The sequence below is a fragment of the Bufo bufo genome, chromosome 9, assembly GCF_905171765.1.
Source record: "Bufo bufo chromosome 9, aBufBuf1.1, whole genome shotgun sequence".
Classification (NCBI taxonomy): Eukaryota; Metazoa; Chordata; class Amphibia; order Anura; family Bufonidae; genus Bufo; species Bufo bufo.
In genome coordinates this window covers 127,531,314-127,551,913 of record NC_053397.1, presented here as the reverse complement: position 1 = coordinate 127,551,913, position 20,600 = coordinate 127,531,314, and the positions used below count along the sequence as shown (strand labels likewise).

Sequence of the window (20,600 nt, the reverse complement as noted above, 5' to 3'; positions counted from 1 at the left end):
TAAGCTACTTGGGTGTTATCATTTTAACTATTGTATATTTACATATTTATCTTGGGATTATAATAAAATCTGACACACAATATTTATTCCCGCTATCTGTCCATTTGCTGCAGGATAGTGAGTGCCCCCCACATATTTTTCATTTTTACTCATTTCCACTTGGCATTGGGGACGCTGAGGGGCTGAGCACCTGCCATCTTTTCGGCAATATGGTTGAGCCACTAGCACCCCTCTTATTTTCTCTCGCACATTAATATTATTAAAACTAATGTAGTATTAGTATGTATATGTAATATAATCAGAATATAGATACTTGGATTATGTTAGCTCATCCTTAACATTTTAGTAATGCACCCACAAGTATTAAATTACTTGATTTGGGCCAGTTTATATCTTGCTAGGGCAACTAATATCCACCTACATTTGATATGTGTGATCTTATGTACAGTACATGTCAGTAGCTATATTGAACATTAACCCTATGTGCCTCCTCCTGTATACACATACCCCAGATAATAGGCTGCCATAATTCTGCCTCCACATACCTCAATACCCTCAACATTGGTAAATAGTAAAATGTTAGAAAAAGATGAACAAGCATTACTTTGAAAAAAACCAAAAACATTGATATGTCAACAAGAATTATTTATTCACCTAAAAAGTATTTCACTATAGCTTGGGATTTGTTCCTGAATAACAGCAATTCACCCCTTCCAGCCTTTTCCACCAGGTTGCTGTGGTATCTTAAAACCCACAAGACCGGCCACTTCTTCAACAGTACGCTCCCCTTTGCCATGATATTCTTCATGAAAGAAAATATGGTTCCTGACGCTTTGCAGAAGACATAAGTATGTGGAGGCTTGGAAATGAAGTTCCTGGTGGGCCAAGCACAGCTTTTCACTAGTTACCTGTGAAGTCATATTGCACTCATTAAGCACCAAAAACCACTGTCTGGGACCTTTGCTTATGTATGGAATATATTTACTACATTTAATTAAACAAAAGATCACTACGTTTTCAAAAAACTAAATGTCACAGAGACATACAGCATGAGCTCTCTACTTAATGCGGAGGACGGATTCAAGTTGGGTCTATAAACTACTATGGAACACATCTCGAGCAGCAAGAGAATGCACAGGCTTCTCTCCCCTTGTTCTAGGGATCAGTAGGGGTTACAGCACTATAACCCCACCGATCTAAACCTTTGATATGCCTCTTTGACATATCAAAAGTTTTTTGAAAAGTAGTGACCCTCTAAGTTTTAACACTTAAAACATCAGTAAAAATATAAAATGTATAAAATACTGTTGCCATTAAAGCTACAAATATAGAGAAAAAAGAAGAAATGGACAGGTTATACAATGATCTGCAACAAACCAAACTTATAAACATTGCCATAGAATAAATAATTGTTCTTTATATAGTTGTAAAATAAATTATACCATCAGTTAGTTCTGGGATAACTATTGTAAGTTGACAATATATAAAACAAGCTGTAAAAGCATTGCAAAATGCATGTTTTTCTTCTAATTCCAACCCAAAAATATTTTTTTTTCCAACTTACCAATTGTATATATAGACTGTCTCAGTCTGGATGCTGCTCTTATAAACCTTCTGATCTATGGTTTGCTAGATATGCATAAAAAATTGCTGAAATCTGAATCTTAACTCCTTAAGGACACAGCCTTATTTCACCTTAAGGACCAGGCCATTTTTTGCAAATCTGACCAGTGTCACTTTAAGTGGTGATAACTTTAAAACGCTTTGACTTATCCAGGCCATTCTGAGATTGTTTTTTCGTCACATATTGTACTTCATGACACTGGTAAAATGAAGTAAAAAAAAATAAATCATTTTTATTTATAAAAAAAAATACCAAATTTACCAAAAATGAAGTAAAAAATTTCAAATGCTCTACTTCTATAATACATAGAAGAAAACCTATAAACGGACACTGAGAGCTATTAAGCTATAAAAATATTGTTTTATTAAATGCATGATTTAAAAAGATATACAAAAGAGATGACAGACAAATGCAACAAAGTGCGGTACAATCCTGGGAGAATTTATAAGATACAGATCAGTATAATACAGATTCTATAATACATAGTAATACCTCCAAAAATAGTTATTACTTTACATTCCCCATATGTCTACTTCATGTTTGGATCATTTTGGGAATGATATAAAAAATTTTGGGGATGTTACAAGGCTTAGAAGTTTAGAAGCAAATCTTGAAATTTTTCAGAAATTTTCAAAAACCCAATTTTTAGGGACCAGTTCAGGTCTGAAGTCACTTTGCGAGGCTTACATAATAGAAACCACCCAAAAATGACTCCATTCTAGAAACTACACCCCTCAAGGTATTCAAAACTTATATTACAAACTTTGTTAACCCTTTAGATGTTCCACAAGAATTAATGGAAAATAGAGATACAATTTAAAAATATCACTTTTTTGGCAGATTTTAATAATATTTTAATTTATATTTTTTTCCAATTACAAAGCAAGGGTTAACAGCCAAACAAAACTCAATATTTATGGCCCTGATTCTGTAGTTTACAGAAACACCCCATATGTGGTCGTAAACTACTGTACAGGCACACGGCAGGGCGCAGAAAGAAAGGAATGCCATACGGTTTTTGGAAGGCAGATTTTGCTGGACTGTTTTTTTTTTACACCATGTCCCATTTGAAGCCCCCCTGATGCACCCCTAGAGTAGAAACTCCAAAAAAGTGACCCGATTTTAGAAACTACGGGATAGAGTGGAAGTTTTGTTGGTACTAGTTTAGGGTACATATGATTTTTGGTTGCTTTATATTACACTTTTAGTGAGGCAAGGTAACAAGAAATAGCTGTTTTGGCACCGTTTTTATTTTTTGTTATTTACAATATTCATCTGACAGGTTAGATCATGTGGTATTTTTATAGACCAGGTTATTACGGATGCTGCGATACCTAATATGTATACTTTTTTTATATTTATGTAAGTTTTACACAATGATTTAATTTTTGAAGCAAAAAAAAAAAATCATGTTTTAGTGTTTCCATAGTCTGAGAGCCATAATTTTTTCAGTTGGGTACCTTGGGTAGGGTATGATTTTTGCGGGATGAGATGACGGTTTGATTGGCACTATTTTGTGGTGCATGTGACTTTTTGATCACTTGCCATTACACTTTTTGTGATGTAAGGTGACAAAAAATGGCTTTTTTTACACCGTTTTTTTTTTGTTTTTTTTTACGGTATTCACCTGAGGGGTTAGGTCATGTGATATTTTCATAGAGCCGGTCGATACGGATGCGGCGATACCTAATATGTATACTTTTTTGAGAGCCATAATTTTTTCAGTTTTTGGGCGATTATTTTGGGTAGGGTATGATTTTTGCGGGATGAGATGACGGTTTGATTGGCACTATTTTGGGGTGTGTGTGACTTTTTGATCGCTTGCTATTACACTTTTTGTGATGTAAGGTGACAAAAAATGGTTTATTTAGCACAGTTTTTATTTTAAATTTTTTACGGTTTTCATCTGAGGGGTTAGGTCATGTGATATGTTTATAGAGCCGGTCGATATGGATGCGGCGATACCTAATATGTATACTTTATTTTTTTCCCCTATTTTTTACCAAGTTTCTCTTACTTCATTTGGGGAAAATGACATTTTTGTTTATTTTTACTTGAAACGTAATTTTTTTGGGGGGGGAAACTTTATTTTTTCAACTTTTTTTTTTCACTTTCTTTTTTTGTCCCACTTTGGGACTTCAACTTTTGGGGATTTTATCTTTTACAATGCATTCCAATACTTCTGTATTGGAATGCATTGGCTGTATGAGTAATACGGTGAGTATTACTCATACAGCTTCTGGACTGTGAGATCCAGGGGGCTGGATCTCACAGGCTAGTCACCGGAAGGCAGCGCAATGCCTTCCTTAGGCATCGCGCTGCCTTCCATGCCATCGGGTCCCCCCTACAGCCGCACGGGGACCTGATGGCACCACCGCCAGTCGCCGCAACCACAGGTAAAAGCCGCAAACCGCAGGTCTGAATTGACCTGCGGTTTGCGGCAATCGCCGACATGGGGTTCACGGGACCCCCCTGTGCATTTAGCCAAGGTGCCTGCTCAATGATTTGAGCAGGCACCGGGTTCCGATCACCGCCCGCCGGGCGGGAGTGATTGGAACTGTACATTACGTACCGGTACGTCATGTGTCCTGAAGAGGTTAACCACTTCCAGACTGGGCCATTTACTCCCTTCCTGACCAGGCCTGATTTTGTAAATCTGTCACGTGTCACTTTATGTGATAATAACTTTGGAACGCTTTTACTTATCCAAGCCATTCAGAGAGCGTTTTCTCGTGATACATTGTACTTCATGTTAATGGTAAATTTGAGTCTATATGTTTTACCTTTACAAAAAAAAATCCAAAAGTCAACGAAAATTCAGACCGTGATGCCTCATAAAATATTCATTAATTAACATTCTCCATATCTCTACTTTATGTTGGCATCATTTTGGTAAAATGTAATTTTATTCTTTTAGGACGTTAGAAGGTTTAGAATTGGGGGCGTGGCTAGCCGTTAAAGGAGGAAGACGTCTCTCTTCCCAGCTCTACTGAGAGTATCACAGTCCCAGCTCATCCACAGCTTATCAAGCCTAAAAAGATCCCACTTCAGGCATTTTGGAACTGCAAACACTGCCAACCTCAATTTGAGACCTTTCTCGGGTCGTAAATCAGCTCCTGGCCTGAACTACAATTGCGGCCTAGCAGTGAAGAACATCCACGACCTAGATTTGACCTGACGCGGCCGTTCGCTGAGCTCCATCTGCCGTTATAAGCCAGAGCAATACCCGCACAGCCGCCGGCCAAGTGAAGTCCCTCAGCCCGGAATCGCAAGCGGCCCTTGTAGGCTTTTAAGGTCAGTGTGATACCGCTCCAGAAAACGGCTAACAGCAAGCGGGCGCCATCTTGGGGGACCCAAACACCGGACCATCCGGCAGCGGATAAGTCATTAACTGGCATCGGAATACAAGATTTAAGGTACCCCCCCCTGCCTTTTACGTTCCGGTTTGCCGTGAAGCCACAGACACTTACCACATAGGCTCCCGCCGCACCGCGCAGAGCCTCAGCTGCAGCATCAGCGCTGTGCCCAGTGTACCGTTCTAAACCTGGCCCTGGTACTTCCCATAGTGGCGGTCAGTAGTTGCATATTACCTTCATAACCCCTGTGTTCATCCTGCCGAATTTCTGAACACAAGGATCCCTCTCATGTGAAATCGTCTGATTTAAAGGGACAGTAACCCATCTTGACAAAGTGCCAATTTTGCAGCAGCTGTATTTCACATCCATAAAAAGTTTTAAAAGTGCAGCTACCTCCTAACTAATCACACAACTGAAAAGAAGTGTCAGTCACCGGGCTGCAAGCAGGGGATAGAGAAAGCAGCAAAGTGGAGTAGATGCTCACACCTGCTTTACACTACATCACTTCTTCATTCAGGCAATAATATAATCGCTTCCCCCGGCGTTTTCACTAAACTTATATAGGCCAAGCCTAAATTTTTACAGGTCTCTGTTTAGAGACCGACAAATCCATCTCTTAAAGGGCCCCTGACCCAATTTTTCTCATGCTACAGTGACATTGCTGCACGCGAACTAGCTCACTGGAGCACAATGTTTTCATAATCTCTCATTGACTGGCCAATGAGGGCCAACTACAGCGAGTGATCCACAAAAGCTACACTGCCCGTCTACAAAATATATCGGGTCCATCCCTGATTATCCACAGATATGGTCAAAATCGGACCAGGGAAAACTAGAACATCCTCCTCCTCTACAAAAGTATCAGGCTCCCTAGACTCTTACATGCAAAAAACTCAAGGGGCCTCCTCAACCAAACACGCCCCTGCACAGATTCCTACAGAAGATAAAAAACGTGACTACACATCACGTGATACCTCAGACATGGATAGCGACACGGAAGAATTCCAGGAGGATAGGGGCCTCCCAATTTCAAGAAACTTCCTGGGGAAAGCCCTCTCTAAGGCCTTGCAACCAGTGCTCAAAGAATTACAAGACATAAAACAAGATGTCAGGAGCCTTGGAAGCAGAGTCGAACAACTAGAGAACGCCCAATCTCAAATTGTCTCCTACACTGAAGCAGCGACAACCTCATTCACCTCCTGCCAATCACATATAAATAAGATTGTAAATTGGATGGAGGATCAAGAAAATCGTGCCAGACGTAACAACTTACGGATCAAGGGAATTCCAGAGTCTTTCCTTCCAGAGACTCTCCCTGACACTGTTAAACAAATCTTCATGGCAATCTTAGGAGATAACTACCCTCTGGAGATAACCATTGAAAGGGCCCACAGATCCCTCAGAGCCAAACCTACACCAAAAGATCCCCCCAGGGACGTTATCTGTCGTTTGTTTCATTCCAAAGTTAGAGATGACATACTACGACTAGCTCGCACAAACCCTCCTAACCCACTAGAGGGCTCTGCGATCTCTATTTTTCAAGACCTGGCAAGAGTCACACTTTCTAAAAGAAACATCCTGAGGCCTCTCACAGAAATCCTGCGGAGAAGAAACATCCCATACAAATGACTCTTCCCCTTTGGCCTATCTCTCTCACATGAGGGTAAAAGATATGTCCTTAGAAATCATATAGAGAGTTACCAGATCTCCTCACACAACTTAATATCTCGGACGTTGACATCCCAGATTGGTCCCCGATCCAGGACCTCACAGGTCTACCTATGATCCCTCCACCCACTCCTTGGGAATCCGCAGGATCAGAAAAAAGAAATAAAAATCGGAAGAGACAAGGGAAGATGACCCCCAGAAGGATCGAGATGGACCCGACCTGAAGCCCATTGAAGTTGGGCGACATACTCATTTTGGGATTCACTATGATATAATCATTATTGTTCTTGGTTGATTGTTATATTGTTAGTGTTCCCCTTTGTGGGGGTGGGGACTAAGGGGATCCCGACCTGGTGAGATATTATCCTTTTTGATTCTCACTTTCTCCATAATTCTCATTTGCCCAGGCATCTCGGTCTTTTATGAAGGCAGAGCAGCCTGGCGCTCGGGTCCCCCCCTCCTCCCCACTGCTTCTTCAGGCAGATCATATAGCATATAGAATGCTGTCTCTAAATATTCACTCTGTCATATACACCATATGTCACTCTACTACAAGATGATATTGCCTGGTTACTGGGAGGAGGACCGGGACGATGGGTTACCTCCGTCTCCCATTGCTTCGGTCCTGACACTTATGCCCTCCTTATACCAAGATTCCTAGTGACCAGGTGGCTCTCCCACCGAGCCATCTTATGGGTCCCACTCCTCTCCATTCGAGGGCTTTGGGCCTTATAGGCAACACCAACATTCTCTATTTATGTTTGTTCATCACTCACACAACAATGCTTTTTTCAGCCATGACCCTCATGGCTATCAGTTTACATGATTGTGAATTTTGGTCATATATCATTATCAGCTTTGATATCTTTATCTGACTATGTTGATATTTGCATGTTTCTCATGGTTCTAAACCCTTTCCACACCCACTCATTTCCCCCCCCCCCCCCCCCCCACACCCACCCCTTTAACCAACAAAGGTGCTGGGCACATCCAACAAAATTTTCTTCAGTCCACACTCTTTCCAAAGATACAGTTTAAACTCACTTTCATATGGCCAACATAAAATTTACCTCTTATAACGTTAGAGGTCTTAATGCAGCAGTAAAACGCAGTCAAATCCTGCACGCTTTGAAAAAAACCCATTCAGATATTATCTTCCTTCAAGAAACCCACTTTCGGGAAGAAAAGACACCGGCTCTACGAGGGCACTTCTTTGATAAATGGTACCATTCCCACACTCCTACCAAGAATTCAAAGGGAGTAGCCATTGCATTTTCGAAGCGTGTATCTTTTGACCTGATACTCCAACAAAAAGACAAGGATGGCAGATTCTTGATCTTAATCGGAAAGCTAGAAGGTATACCAGTCACGTTAGCTAACCTATATGCCCCAAATATAAAACAAGCCCCTTGGTTACGTGATGTCCTTACATTGATAAATGGCATATCACAGGGACTGTTAGTAGTTGGCGGGGACCTTAATATAGCGCTAGATGCTTTGTTAGACACGTCCAATGGTAAGTCTGCTTTATCTCACAGGGCAATCAATCATATAAAAAATTCCCTTCAACTTCTCTCCCTAAGAGATGTATGGCGTTCCGATCACCCCACAGATCGCGATTACATCCTATACTCAACTCCACATAACTCCTACCACAGAATAGACTATTTTTTCCTACAACAATCCTCACTACCCAAACTCCGCTCTATAGATATCGGCGCTAGTGTCCATTCTGACCATTCCCCCGTAGAAATGTCCTTGCTAATTACAAGCACTTCCCAGGTTAAACCTCCATGGAGGCTTAATGAAACATTATTATCTACCTCCTCGATACATAATAAGATTAAATCACGTCTAGAACTATACTTTCAACAAAACAGAGACAAAGGCACCTCAATCCCTTATGTTTGGGAAGCACACAAGGCTACTGTCAGAGGTGAATTCATATCAGCAGGCTCGTTCCACAAAAAGCAAAAAGAGACCAAAAAATATTGTCATTGTACTCCGAAATACTTAAATTGGAAAGAATCCATAAACAATCCCTTTCCACCCCCCACCTCCACAAACTTACTGAAGCCCGTCTCCAACTCAAAGATACACTGAACTTATCTACCGCAAAAATATATATGTCAACCAGACACGCATTTTTCGCGCACGGAGACAAATCTTCAAAACTAATGATGTCCCTCATCAAACGTAAAAAAACCCACACCAACATCTCAGAGATCAGACAGGATTCAGGTAAAATCACAACAGCCCCATCAGACATAGAGTCTGAATTTATACGATTTTATACTTCCTTGTACCAACTCCCCCCAGAAGCTGGAGTGCATGACCGGAGTTCGCGCCATGTGGCCATCTCGGAATTCCTCTCACGACTCGACCTCCCTAAACTAAACCCCAAGTTCCATTCATCCCTACTTAAGCCTTTCTCTATAGATGAGGTTCGCACAGCGCTTAAAAAATGTCCTAAGAATAAGGCACCAGGTACAGATGGTTTACCTTGCTCCTATCAGGATTCATTTTCCTCAGTTCTCCTCCCTCAGCTAACCGACACGCTAAATTCCTATCTCTCGGGTTAAAGTATACCTCAATAAGGTCTAGAGGCATACATCACTCTTATTCACAAAGAGGGCAAAGATCCGGCCAACTGTGGCAGTTATAGACCCATCTCGCTCCTAAACACTGATCTAAAATTATACGCAAGCCTCATAGCAAGCAGACTCAAACCAATAATACCCGACTTGATCTCCCCTGAACAGGTTGGATTCGTGTCCGGTAGAGAGGGAAGGGATAATACCATGAGGATTCTCTTATTAATCCAAATTGTGTCACATAGTAAGCAACCACTGGTATTACTTGGGACCGATGCAGAAAAGGCTTTCGATAGGGTGGATTGGCTCTTCATGAAGCAAGTTATGCAACACTTCGGATTCCCCCAGGCCTTCATTGATGCGATCTTTGTCATGTACTCCAGTTCCACGGCTAGGCTACGCATTAACAAGTCTCTCTCAGCCTCTTTCCACATAAAGAACGGGACCCGCCAAGGCTGCCCACTTTCCCCAATCCTGTTTATACTATCATTGGAACCCCTATTGACGGCCATTAGATCACATCCAGACATTAGAGGTTACAATGATGGTACCCGGTCACATACAGCGGCAGCATATGCCGATGACATCTTGCTAATATTGACCAACCCTACCTCTGCTTTCCCCGCCCTTCAAACGTTACTTAAAGAATATGGACAGATTTCTAACTTTAAAATCAACACTACTAAATCGGAAGCTTTAGGTTTTAATCTACACAGCAAGGACGCAGAACTACTCCAATCACGCTACCCATATCATTGCCCCAAAAACCACATCACATATCTAGGCCTAAAAATCTGTTCCACATGGAAAGACCTGTATGCCCTAAATTACGCCCCTATTATACCAAAATTCAAATCAACTTTAGATTCCTGGGCCCTACCATTTTTATCATGGATGGGACGGAAAAATCTAATCAAATCTATCCTTCTCCCTAAATTACTGTACCTCTTCCAAACTCTCCCCATATCACTTCCCGCACAATTCTTCACAAATATTAGGAGACTGATTAGTAACTACCTATGGCGTGGCAATAGACCAAGGTTGAGCCACAACCTGCTAGTACAACACAAATTAAGAGGGGGTATGTCCCTACCCGACTGGAGACATTACTACGATGCTGTACATTTATCCAGAATAGTTCAGTGGCTACGCGAAGGTGATAGAAGACTCAGTTTCACGTTAGAATCATATCTAGCTAAATTCCCACTAAGATCCCTCCTATGGCAATGTGATAATGGTACACATAAACCTCCTAGCCAACTCTCCTCGAATACCATCACCCAAACCACCTTAAAGATCTGGAATAAATATAAAAAAGATATTAGCCCCACTCTCTCTCCTCTGATGACAATAGCGGACACGTTAGAACTATACCTTCCAAAGTATAAGGAAATAAAACTTAATCTTCCAGAGCTAAAAAAAATAGACCTCATCAACTTCCTCAATACGGTCCTTGGGGAGGACCCATTAGAAAATACATCCCTTCACAAGATTGCACATAACCAAACTTATATCTCCTTACCTACGCCATGCTGGTACTCCAAGAGACCTTACCCCTTTTGAAGAATTGTCCTCACTTTTAAAACCACCACCACACCTTCTTTCAAAAGTGTATTCTATATTACAGATAATTAATTCCCCTACAGACAGGTATTATATCTCAGAATGGAGTAAAGATCTTGCTACCACATGGACTCCACAGGAATCCAAACAGATTTACAAGAATTCACATGGCATCTCACGCTGCACAAGATTACAGGAGAATTCTTTTAAACTCATCTCTAGATGGTACCGTACTCCAGTAAGGCTTAAACAAATGGGTTGCCTTGACACAGATGTGTGCTGGAAATGCAACTCTGCACAAGGCTCATACTTACATATGTGGTGGTCATGTCCCGTAATAACTCCATTTTGGTCAGATGTTCTGAAAATGTCCAGACAAATCTGCTCTCTAACCTCAGATCCCAATACAGTCTCCATCTTCCTCAACATTAGATTAGAAAATATCCCTACCGGGAAAAGGATCCTTTTCAAACACCTTATGGCCGCAGCCAAATCCTTAATACCACAACAATGGAACCAACCAAAAGCCCCTAACACGGCTCAATGGTTACAAAAGGTTAACTTCATCTTCCTAATGGAGGAGTTGTCAGCATGGGAACTACGATCTCACTACAAATTCCAAAAAATTTGGCAGGACTGGATTGAGTTCCGGTCATCCTCTCAGGTATTACAACAACTCACATCTCTATCACAAACCACTGTGGACTGACTTTAAACTTTTAAAACTTCAGATTTAGATCCCAGCCCTCTCACCTTTCCCCCCCATCCCCCCCTCCACCCCTATTCCTATCCCAATCCCATCTCCTATCCCTTATTCCAATTCCTATTCCTTGTTATACTATGTACTATGTTACTGGTTCATACTTGATACATACTTATACTGTATTGACTATAGCTCTGTTGCCATATCTGCTATATCTTTCACCAAAATTAGATAGCTCTCACTATATTGGTCGTGCATGGCATCGGTCAGCACTTCATCCACCATGGTTTGTACCCCATGGCCGCGTCCTCACTTTATCTAAAGCAGCTACAACTAAGCGCTTCAAGGGCCTGTCCAATATATACCCATGATCGCACGACTGCACCACCTCGGTCTCACACTTTGCATTGCGCTTCGATATGGCATTCACAAGCTCTGTTATTGTAACATCATAATGCCTCATTGATTATGTATCTTGTGTCACAAATGTCTATTTGTTTCCTTTATATTCCGGTTTTGTTATGGAATTAATTTAAAACCAATAAAAAGAAAATTGAAAAGAAAAGAAGGTTTAGAATTTTAGAAGCAATTTTTAAAACTTTTAGGAACATTTCCAAAGTCAACTTTAAGGACCAGTTCAGAAGTCACTTTGTGGGGCTCACGTAGTAGAACCAACCCATAAATGACCCCATTTTAGAAACTACACCCCTCAAACTATTCCAAACTGGTTTTAGAAAGGTTGTTAACCCTTTAGGTTGCATTTGAAGAGATCCAAAGTTACCCCCACAGTGAAAACCCCCCCCAAAAGGGACCACATTTTGTAAACTACACAACCCAAGGAATTTTTAAGAGGTGTATCAAGCACTTCCCTCAACAGGTGTTTCATAGAATTTTTAATAATTGGGTGCGAAAAGTAATTTTTTTTTTTTCAAGAAAATGGTGCTTTAGGCCCAAACTTTATTTTTCAGAAAAGATAACAGGAGAATATCCCCCCAGAATTTGCTACCCACTTTCTCCTGAATACAGTAACACCCCAATTGTGGTCGTAAAACTGTTATTTGAGGATATTCCAGGGATCAGAAGGGAAGGAGCGGCAACTGGATTTTCTAACATGGAACTTTCTGTTGTGAGAGATGGAAATCCATTTCGTCTCTGAGTACAAAGGTTCTTGGTGGAAAAATACAGAATGCTGACATGGCACTGTGGGAGATGGAGGGTTAAATACAAAAAGGCTATATGCAGATAATAATAAGATGTGTGTGTGATAGCACCCACACAACAGTTTCCTCTTTAGCAGAAACTAGTCTGAGCCAGGAAGTAAGTGTGTGTATAAGGGCTAAAATGTCATTATAAGGCTGTTTATTGTAATTCGGACCTTTTGGATGGTCTGAGGTTGTATGTTTTTTTTTGGAAAATTTGATAATAAAAGAATTATATAAAAAAATATATATATTTCAGACGTCTGGTAGAGAAATTCTTAACACAGACTTGGGCAATACACAGAGTATACCTGAGCGGTACAAATTAGCCAAACACATAGTCGAAGATGTAGAAGGAAAACAAGACAAGAAAAAGACAGAGAAGGTGTTACAGAAGGCGGGTATGAAACATGGCAATTTAGATTCTGAAGTTTGGGAAAGGTTTAAAAGAACACATAGTGGTTGGATGAAGGATCAGGAATGTGAGAAGGTTGTGGAATGTTGGTGTTGGGCAGCAGAGAAAGTGAAGCATGAGAAATGGCCAAGCGTAGCATTTGGAGGAATTATGTATTATGATACCAATGTGAAAAAGGATGACATGGACGGACTGAAAGACAAAAAGTGTCAAAAAGTTATCCGATGGTCATGGGTGACCCAGGATACTGGACATGTTCTGTTTGTGGAAATCAGGAACCTGACTGGACTGAGACATGTAGAGTTTGTGGGGCACCGAAGCCCAGACCACAGACAGGACTTTACCCAGTGACTATCAGAACAAGTTTTATTCTACGACTACCAGCACCACCACCAGTTGACGGGGCCGCAGATGGAGTAGACGGGGCAGACAATCAGGCTCCTCAATCCCCACCAGTGAGAGGTCAGTATGAACAACAACATACTGTCATATTTACCTTGGAGTCCTAAGGATCAGATGGGACTTTTAGGTAGAATTTCTGACCCACTGACAAGACCTATGCCTGCCCACCGTATGTTACAACAGATACAAGCCACATATAGGGGCAACATGGGCTGACTTAAATGACTTAGTGGCCTTAAAAATGGAAAATCACCATATAACCCTCTAAAAGAACAGTTACTGGCTGAAAGGGTAAAAACTGACCAGTCCTCATGGGTTGGGATACCAATGAACCTATGGGACAGAAGTTACTGACATCTGCTTTTATGGAGGGACTGAGACCTGCCCTCCAGACAAAATTGAAGGCATGTAAGCCTGAATGGAGTGTGACAGCACTACCTCAGTTAGTTGCTGCTGCTAAGGGTTTAGAACTAGACATGTCCACTACCAAATCCTCAAAAATCAATATGGTAGGACAACAGAGACCATGGTCTGGTCACCAGGAACAGACCAGACAGAGGAGGGGTGACTTCAGATGTTACAATTGTGGCAAACCTGGTCACATATGCAGAAATTGCCAGCTACCACCTCAAGAACAACAGGTGAACTCATAGAGCCAGGGTTCAGTGCACACCCCTGGTCCTGTGACCTCACAATAGGAAGTTGGCAACCCTGTGTCCTTACCTGCCATGATCACGGTGACCGAAGGTTGCCGGATCGAAATACTAGTTCAGGTGGGCAATCAGCAGGTTCCCTTTTTAGTTGACACGGGGGCAGCCAAAACCGTAATTAATCCAGATTATGTGAAACCATGGCAGATAAGTGGACAACATGTACCCGCCTCAGGGTTCAAGGGGGAAGTTGTTTTTGTTCCTGAAACTATACTGATGAAGTGGAAAATCAAAGATAGTACAGTAGTGACTAAGTTGTTAGTAAAAGAAAATATCCCATTCAATTTGCTGGATACTGATGTGCTGCAGGCACTGGGGGCTCATATTCACTTTAATGAGGATGGTACCACACATGTAGATATTGACAACCCGCTGATGTTTTAACCCGGGTTCTAGCTTTACAACTGGAGCCGGACAAAACATCCTGTGTGGTACAATTGGAGCAGGACCTGCAGCCAGTCCCCGACAAATTGTGGGCAAAGAGTAAAACTGATATTGGTAGACTGGATGTCACTCCTTTCATGGTTCATTTGAAACCCGGGTGCAGTCCACCTCGGGTCCGCCAGTATCCTCTATGAGTCACGCACAAGAACTCGGTTACCAAGCAGACTGAACAATATGTTCAAATGGAGGTCCTGGTGGTTACCAACTCACCCGCCAATACTCCCCTGTTTCCGGTCAAGAAAAAGGCCATAAAAGGTCAGCCTATAACTTATAGGATGGTAAACTACCTAAGGGAAATCAACAAAACCTACAAACCCCGATTGTCCCCAATCGACATACCTTGTTGATGCAAGTGCCTTCAAAGGCTTCATGTTCTACTGTGATTGATCTTGAAAATGCATTTTTTTGTGTTCCTCTTTACCAGGACTATCAATATCTGTTCTAAGGGTACACAGTATACCTGGACAGTACTGCCACTGGCTGCCCAGAATTCACCCACCATGTATACTCAAGCCCTTCAGTCCGTGTTGACAGGGTGGTCAGTTCCAGATGGTATAGTCCTTTTGCAATATGTTGATGATCTGTTGCTTTGGGCCCCCAGTTATGAAATGTCAAAAATGAATCATTGTCATTGTTGATCTTTCTGGCAGAAAGTGGTTGTAAATCTTCAAAGGACAAACTGCAATTTTGCCAATCCCGTGTTACTTTCCTCAGTCATTGTTTGTCAGAAGGTGCCAGTCACCTCACCAAGGAATGAAAACAGGCTGTAAAAGACATCATACTCCCTCGGGGTCCAAAATCCCTCAGAATGTTTTTGGGACTGGTGTCTTATTGCAGTCCCTGGATTCGAAATGCATCCATGTTGATGCAACCTTTGTACGACTGCCTGAGTACTGAACCTTTTTCTCTCAGTGACCAGGCAGAAGAGTCTTTTTACACTCTCAAATTGGCAATTTTGTCAGCACCTGCACTGGGCAAACCCAACTATGACCAGCCTTTTAATCGATTCTGCTCAGAGCTGAGTGGCCATAGCACCTCAGTCCTGACACAGAAACATGGAGACAGGCAGCGTCCGGTTGCCTACTTTTCTGCCAGATTAGGTCCTGTAGCGCGCGGCGAAAGTGCAACTCATGGTGGAAAAAGCATCAGAAATTGTGCTTGATTACCCCCTGGTGGTACAGACTCATGGTGGAAAAAGCATCAGAAATTATGCTTGATTACCCCCTGGTGGTACAGACTCATGGTGGAAAAAGCATCAGAAATTATGCTTGATTACCCCCTGGTGGTACAGACTCCTCATGACATTCAAGGAATCCTCAGTCAAGTACAGCCAAAGCACATATCAATGGCCCGTCAACTTAGATTGCAGTGCTGCCTACTTATGCCTGACTCATTTACATTCAAAAGATGTATGATTCTGAATCCTGCAACGTTGCTGCCCATTACAGATTCAGAAATGGGGGAGGGAGGTACAGGGTCTCTTTTTAAATGAGTTAAATGAAAATTATTCACATGACTCTGTACAATTGATGCAACAAGAAACGTCAGCATAAATCAGAGTAGGGGTCTTTGCCCTGACACTGTTATGGTTTTTAAGAGCGATAACTTTTTTTTATTTTTTGTTGAATGAGCTGCGTGAGGGCTTAGTTTGTGTGGGACAAGGTGTAGTTTTTATTGGAACCATTTTGGGGTACATTTGGCTTTCTGGTTACTTTTTATCTAATTTTTTAGGAGGTGAAGTCACAAAAAAAGCTGTTTGGTGTAATTTTTCAATTTTTTTTTATACCGTTTACTTCATTGGGTAGATCATGTGATATTTTTATAGAACCGGTCATTATGGACGCAACAATAACAAATATGTCAATTTTTTTTTTTTACGTTTTACACAATAAAACCATTTTATTTTTAAATCATGTTTTTGTGTTGGCATTTTCTTAGAGCCATATTTTTTTCATTTTTCTGGCTATAGTCTCGTGTGAGTTTTTTTTTTTGCAAGACGAGGTGACAATATTGCTACTATATTGGGGTACATGAGACTTTTTGATTGATATGTTTTTTGTGAGGTGACTAAAAAAAAAAGCTGTTTTGGCATAATTTATATAATTTTTTTTACATCGTTCACTTGATCATATGATATTTTTGTAAAGCCAATTGTTGCGGATGCGGCGATACCAAATATGTCCATTTTATTTTATTTTTTTACGATTTACACAATTTTAGAAAAAAAATCCTGTTTTTGTGTTGCAATTTTCTTAGAGCCATATTTTTTTTTATTTTTCTGGCTATAAAAATGTCACCTCATCCCGCAAAAAATTAGCCCCCACACAAGACCTTGTGTGGGGGCTAATTTTTTGCGGGATGAGGTGACATTTTTATTGCTACCATTTTGGGGTACATACGACATTTTGATTCATCAACATTATGTTTTTTGGGAGGTGAGCTAACAAAAAAAATCTGTTTTGGCGCAATGTTTATTTATTTTATTTTATACGGCATTTACCTGATGGGGTAAATCATATGATATTATTATAGAGCCGGTCGAAGAGGTGATACTAAATATGTCTATTTTATTTTTTTTTCTTCTATTTTTGACATTTTTTAAATAACGGATTTGGGGGAAAATGTTTTATTTGAAAACACTTTTTTTTTATTCTTTTTATTTTACACTTTTTGTCCCCTATAAGGTCATACAAGACCTCTGGGGGACATTTAACTTTTTTTTTTTTACTATTGATTTCTCCTGTAACTGGGGCTGACATAGTAGCCCCAGTTACAATGGAAATACACCCCCGAGAGAGGCTGTACAGCATTATACAGCGGTGTACAGCCTCAGTGCAGGGCTGATCATGGTCTATGGAAGACCCAACAACTCCTGCACTCCCCCGGCCCCGGCGATCACATGACCAGCGATCTGGAAGGCAGGGACACCCAGGAACGTTCTCCACCTTCTCTTTGGGGTGCCCTGCTGTCACTGACAGCAGGCCCCCCCTGCTCGGCAGATGCCATCTCTGAAAGGACGTTCAGAAACATCCGATCAGAGATAAACCTGACCGCCCAGGACGTTTATAGTCAATGGGCGGTACGGGAAATGGTTAAAGGCTTTGGGGGGCATTTTTTTGAATTATTGCATTATACTTATTTTGGTCTTTATTAACAATATGGAATCCTTTTTTGTGTACAGAGCAGATAATAAATAATAATTAGCTGTCTGTGGATTTTTGGTCTTTTCTGTCATCTGAGGAGCAGACTGATTTCTTGTCTCTGCTCTCTGACCTTATAAACACTCATTAAAGCTTAATCCTTATGTTACTGATAAAAATGTGGCTTAAATGTTTATGACCTCTTAGGCCCCTTTCACACGGGCGAGTTTTCCGCGCGGGTGCAATGCGCGAGTTGAACGCATTACACCCGCACTGAATCCGGACCCATTCACTTCTATGGGGCTGTGCACATGTTTTCGTGTATTGATATGTGGCAATAAGCATCCTTTAACCTCATGTGGTGTCCAGTCTCAGGGATAAAATATTGGAGGGTGGAGACTATTTTACCCATGAGACCGGACACCACATGAGGTTATGAGTAAGAACTACTAAGTTCGAAACATGTTAAACAGGCGGTGGAGGGAGGTGATGTCTACACTTGTATTTTAACCGAAGATTAATAAAGACTACGGCGACATTCACAATCCCGGATGCTGGAACCTTTTACTTTTTATGTATTGTTATGAAGGACTTGTCTGGTCTGTTTCGTGCAGTGGAAACATAAGGTGAGCCCGAGTACAATATTTTTTTATATAAACTAAGCGTCCTGTAAATCTACTGCACCCATTAAGCCCTTCCCGACCTTTGACGTACTGTTACGTCATGGGAACCACTGAGTTCCCGCAATTTGACGTAATAGTACGTCATAGTGATCGCACGGGCACCAGTCCGTGGTAGCCGGGCCCCTGCTGTATCCGCCGGCATCGCTGTAAAAGCCTTCTATGCCACGGTCCACGCTGACCGCGACATAGAAGATGTTTGTGTCGGGTGAGGGAGAGCATCGAGTCCCCACACTGCTGTGGCGGGGACCCGATGCAACACAAGGCAGCCCGATGCCGTGCAGAGGCTGCCCAATGCCTTGCATGGCATCAGGAACTGCCTTCTACGGTAGCCGAGATCATCCAGCCTCAGGCTGGGTCTCCTAGGGAACCTGTTAGTGTGCATGACTCAGTGTCATACACTAACAGGCAATGCATTACAATACAGATGTATTGTAATGCATTGCAGAGGGGATCAGACCCCCAAAAGTGAATGTCATAAATAAAGTAAAGTTAAAAAAGAAGTGTTTTTAATAAAATAAATAAAGTAATAAAATTAATAAAGTAAAAAAGAAAAAAAACTACCCTTTACCCACACATATTAGGTATCGCCGCATCCTTAATGACCGGCTCTATAAATATATCACATGATCCACCCTGTCCGATAAACAACATAAAAAAAAAAAAAAAAAAAAACTGAAAAAAAAAAAAAAAAAAAGCCATTTTTGTCACCTTACATCACAAAAAGTGCAACACCAAGCGATCAAAAAGGCGTATGCCCCCCAAAATGGTATCAATAAAACAGACACCTCATCCCGCAAAAAATGAGCCCCTACCCAAGACAATGGCCCAAAAAATAAAAAAACTATAGCTCTCAGAACATGGAGACACTAAAACATAATTTTTTTTGTGTCAAAACTGCTATTGTGCTAAAGTGAAATACATGAAAAAAAAAAATACATATTAGGTATCGCCACGTCCGTAACAAACAGCGCTATAAAAATATCACATGACCTCTCAGGTGAACACCGTAAAAAATAAAATAAAAAAGTTAAAAAAAAAAGCAATTTTTGTCACATTACATCACAAAAATGGCAACAGCAAGTGATCAAAAAGGTGTATGCCCCCCAAAATAGTACCAATCAGACCGTCACCTCATCCCGCAAAAAATAAGACTCTACCTAAGAGAATCGGTAAAAAAATAAAAAAAGCTATGGCTCTCAGACTATGGAGACACTAAAATATGATTATTTTTTGCTTCAAAACTGCTACTATTGTGCTAAAGTAAAAAAAAAAAAAAAAAAAAAAAAAAAAGTATACATATTAGGTATCGCCACGTCCGTAACAAACAGCGCTATAAAAATATCGGATCCGCTCAGAATGTAGTAGTCTGGCAGCGTTCAGCCTCCTCTCCGCTCAGCAGGCGGACACCCGAACGCAGCTTGCAGCGTTTTCGTGTCCGCCTGGCCGAGCGGAGCCAAACGGATCCGTCCAGACTTACAATGAAAGTCAATGGGGACGGATCGGTTTGTCATGGCTCCGCTTTGACACGGATCCGTTCGAAACCGTTCACGTCTCTGCGCATGCCCAGTAACTTCCTGTCCCTCCCCCTCATCGTCGGCCATTTTGGATTGTCGACTTGGTGAGACTGGTAAGTGAAGTTTTGTCTGTTTGTCTATCTTTCTTTTTTTCTATCTATTTCTAGGGGGGGGGGGCTGCTGGCACTTGGGAAGGGGTGTGTGTGTCTGGAACAGTGGGGGCTGCTGGCACTGGAGGTGGGGGCTACCTTTATGGGGGGCTTCTGGCACTGGGGGGGCTTCTGGCACTGCGGGGTGGGGGTGTGGCTGGAACTGGGGTTATCTGCTGGCACTGTGATTATGTTTGTGGCTGGAACGGTGCGGTGCTTCTGGGACTGGCGGGGTTTATGTGGCTGGAACTGTGGTTGTGGTTGCTGCTGGCACTGCGGGGGGGGGGGGGGTGAGTGGCTCGAATTGGGGGGTCTGCTGGCACTGCGGTGGTGTTTCTGTAAGGAACTGTGCATGCAGTGCTTCTGGCACTGCAGGGGTGTTTGTGGCTGGAACTGTGTGGTGCTTCTGGCACTGGCGGGGTTTATGTGGCTGGAA

General features: G+C 41.7%; 1 protein-coding gene across 1 annotated transcript in view; it reads right to left on the bottom strand.

Annotated features, from left to right (window-relative positions):
- Positions 1-630: 630 nt before the first annotated feature.
- FMC1 (formation of mitochondrial complex V assembly factor 1 homolog) overlaps positions 631-20,600 on the bottom strand; it is a 44,673-nt gene continuing 24,703 nt past the window's right edge. The window contains exon 2 of the mRNA XM_040407142.1: positions 631-908. Coding sequence (XP_040263076.1) covers positions 705-908 — 204 coding nt within the window. The 3' untranslated portion in view covers positions 631-704. The remainder of the gene's footprint in view (positions 909-20,600) is intronic.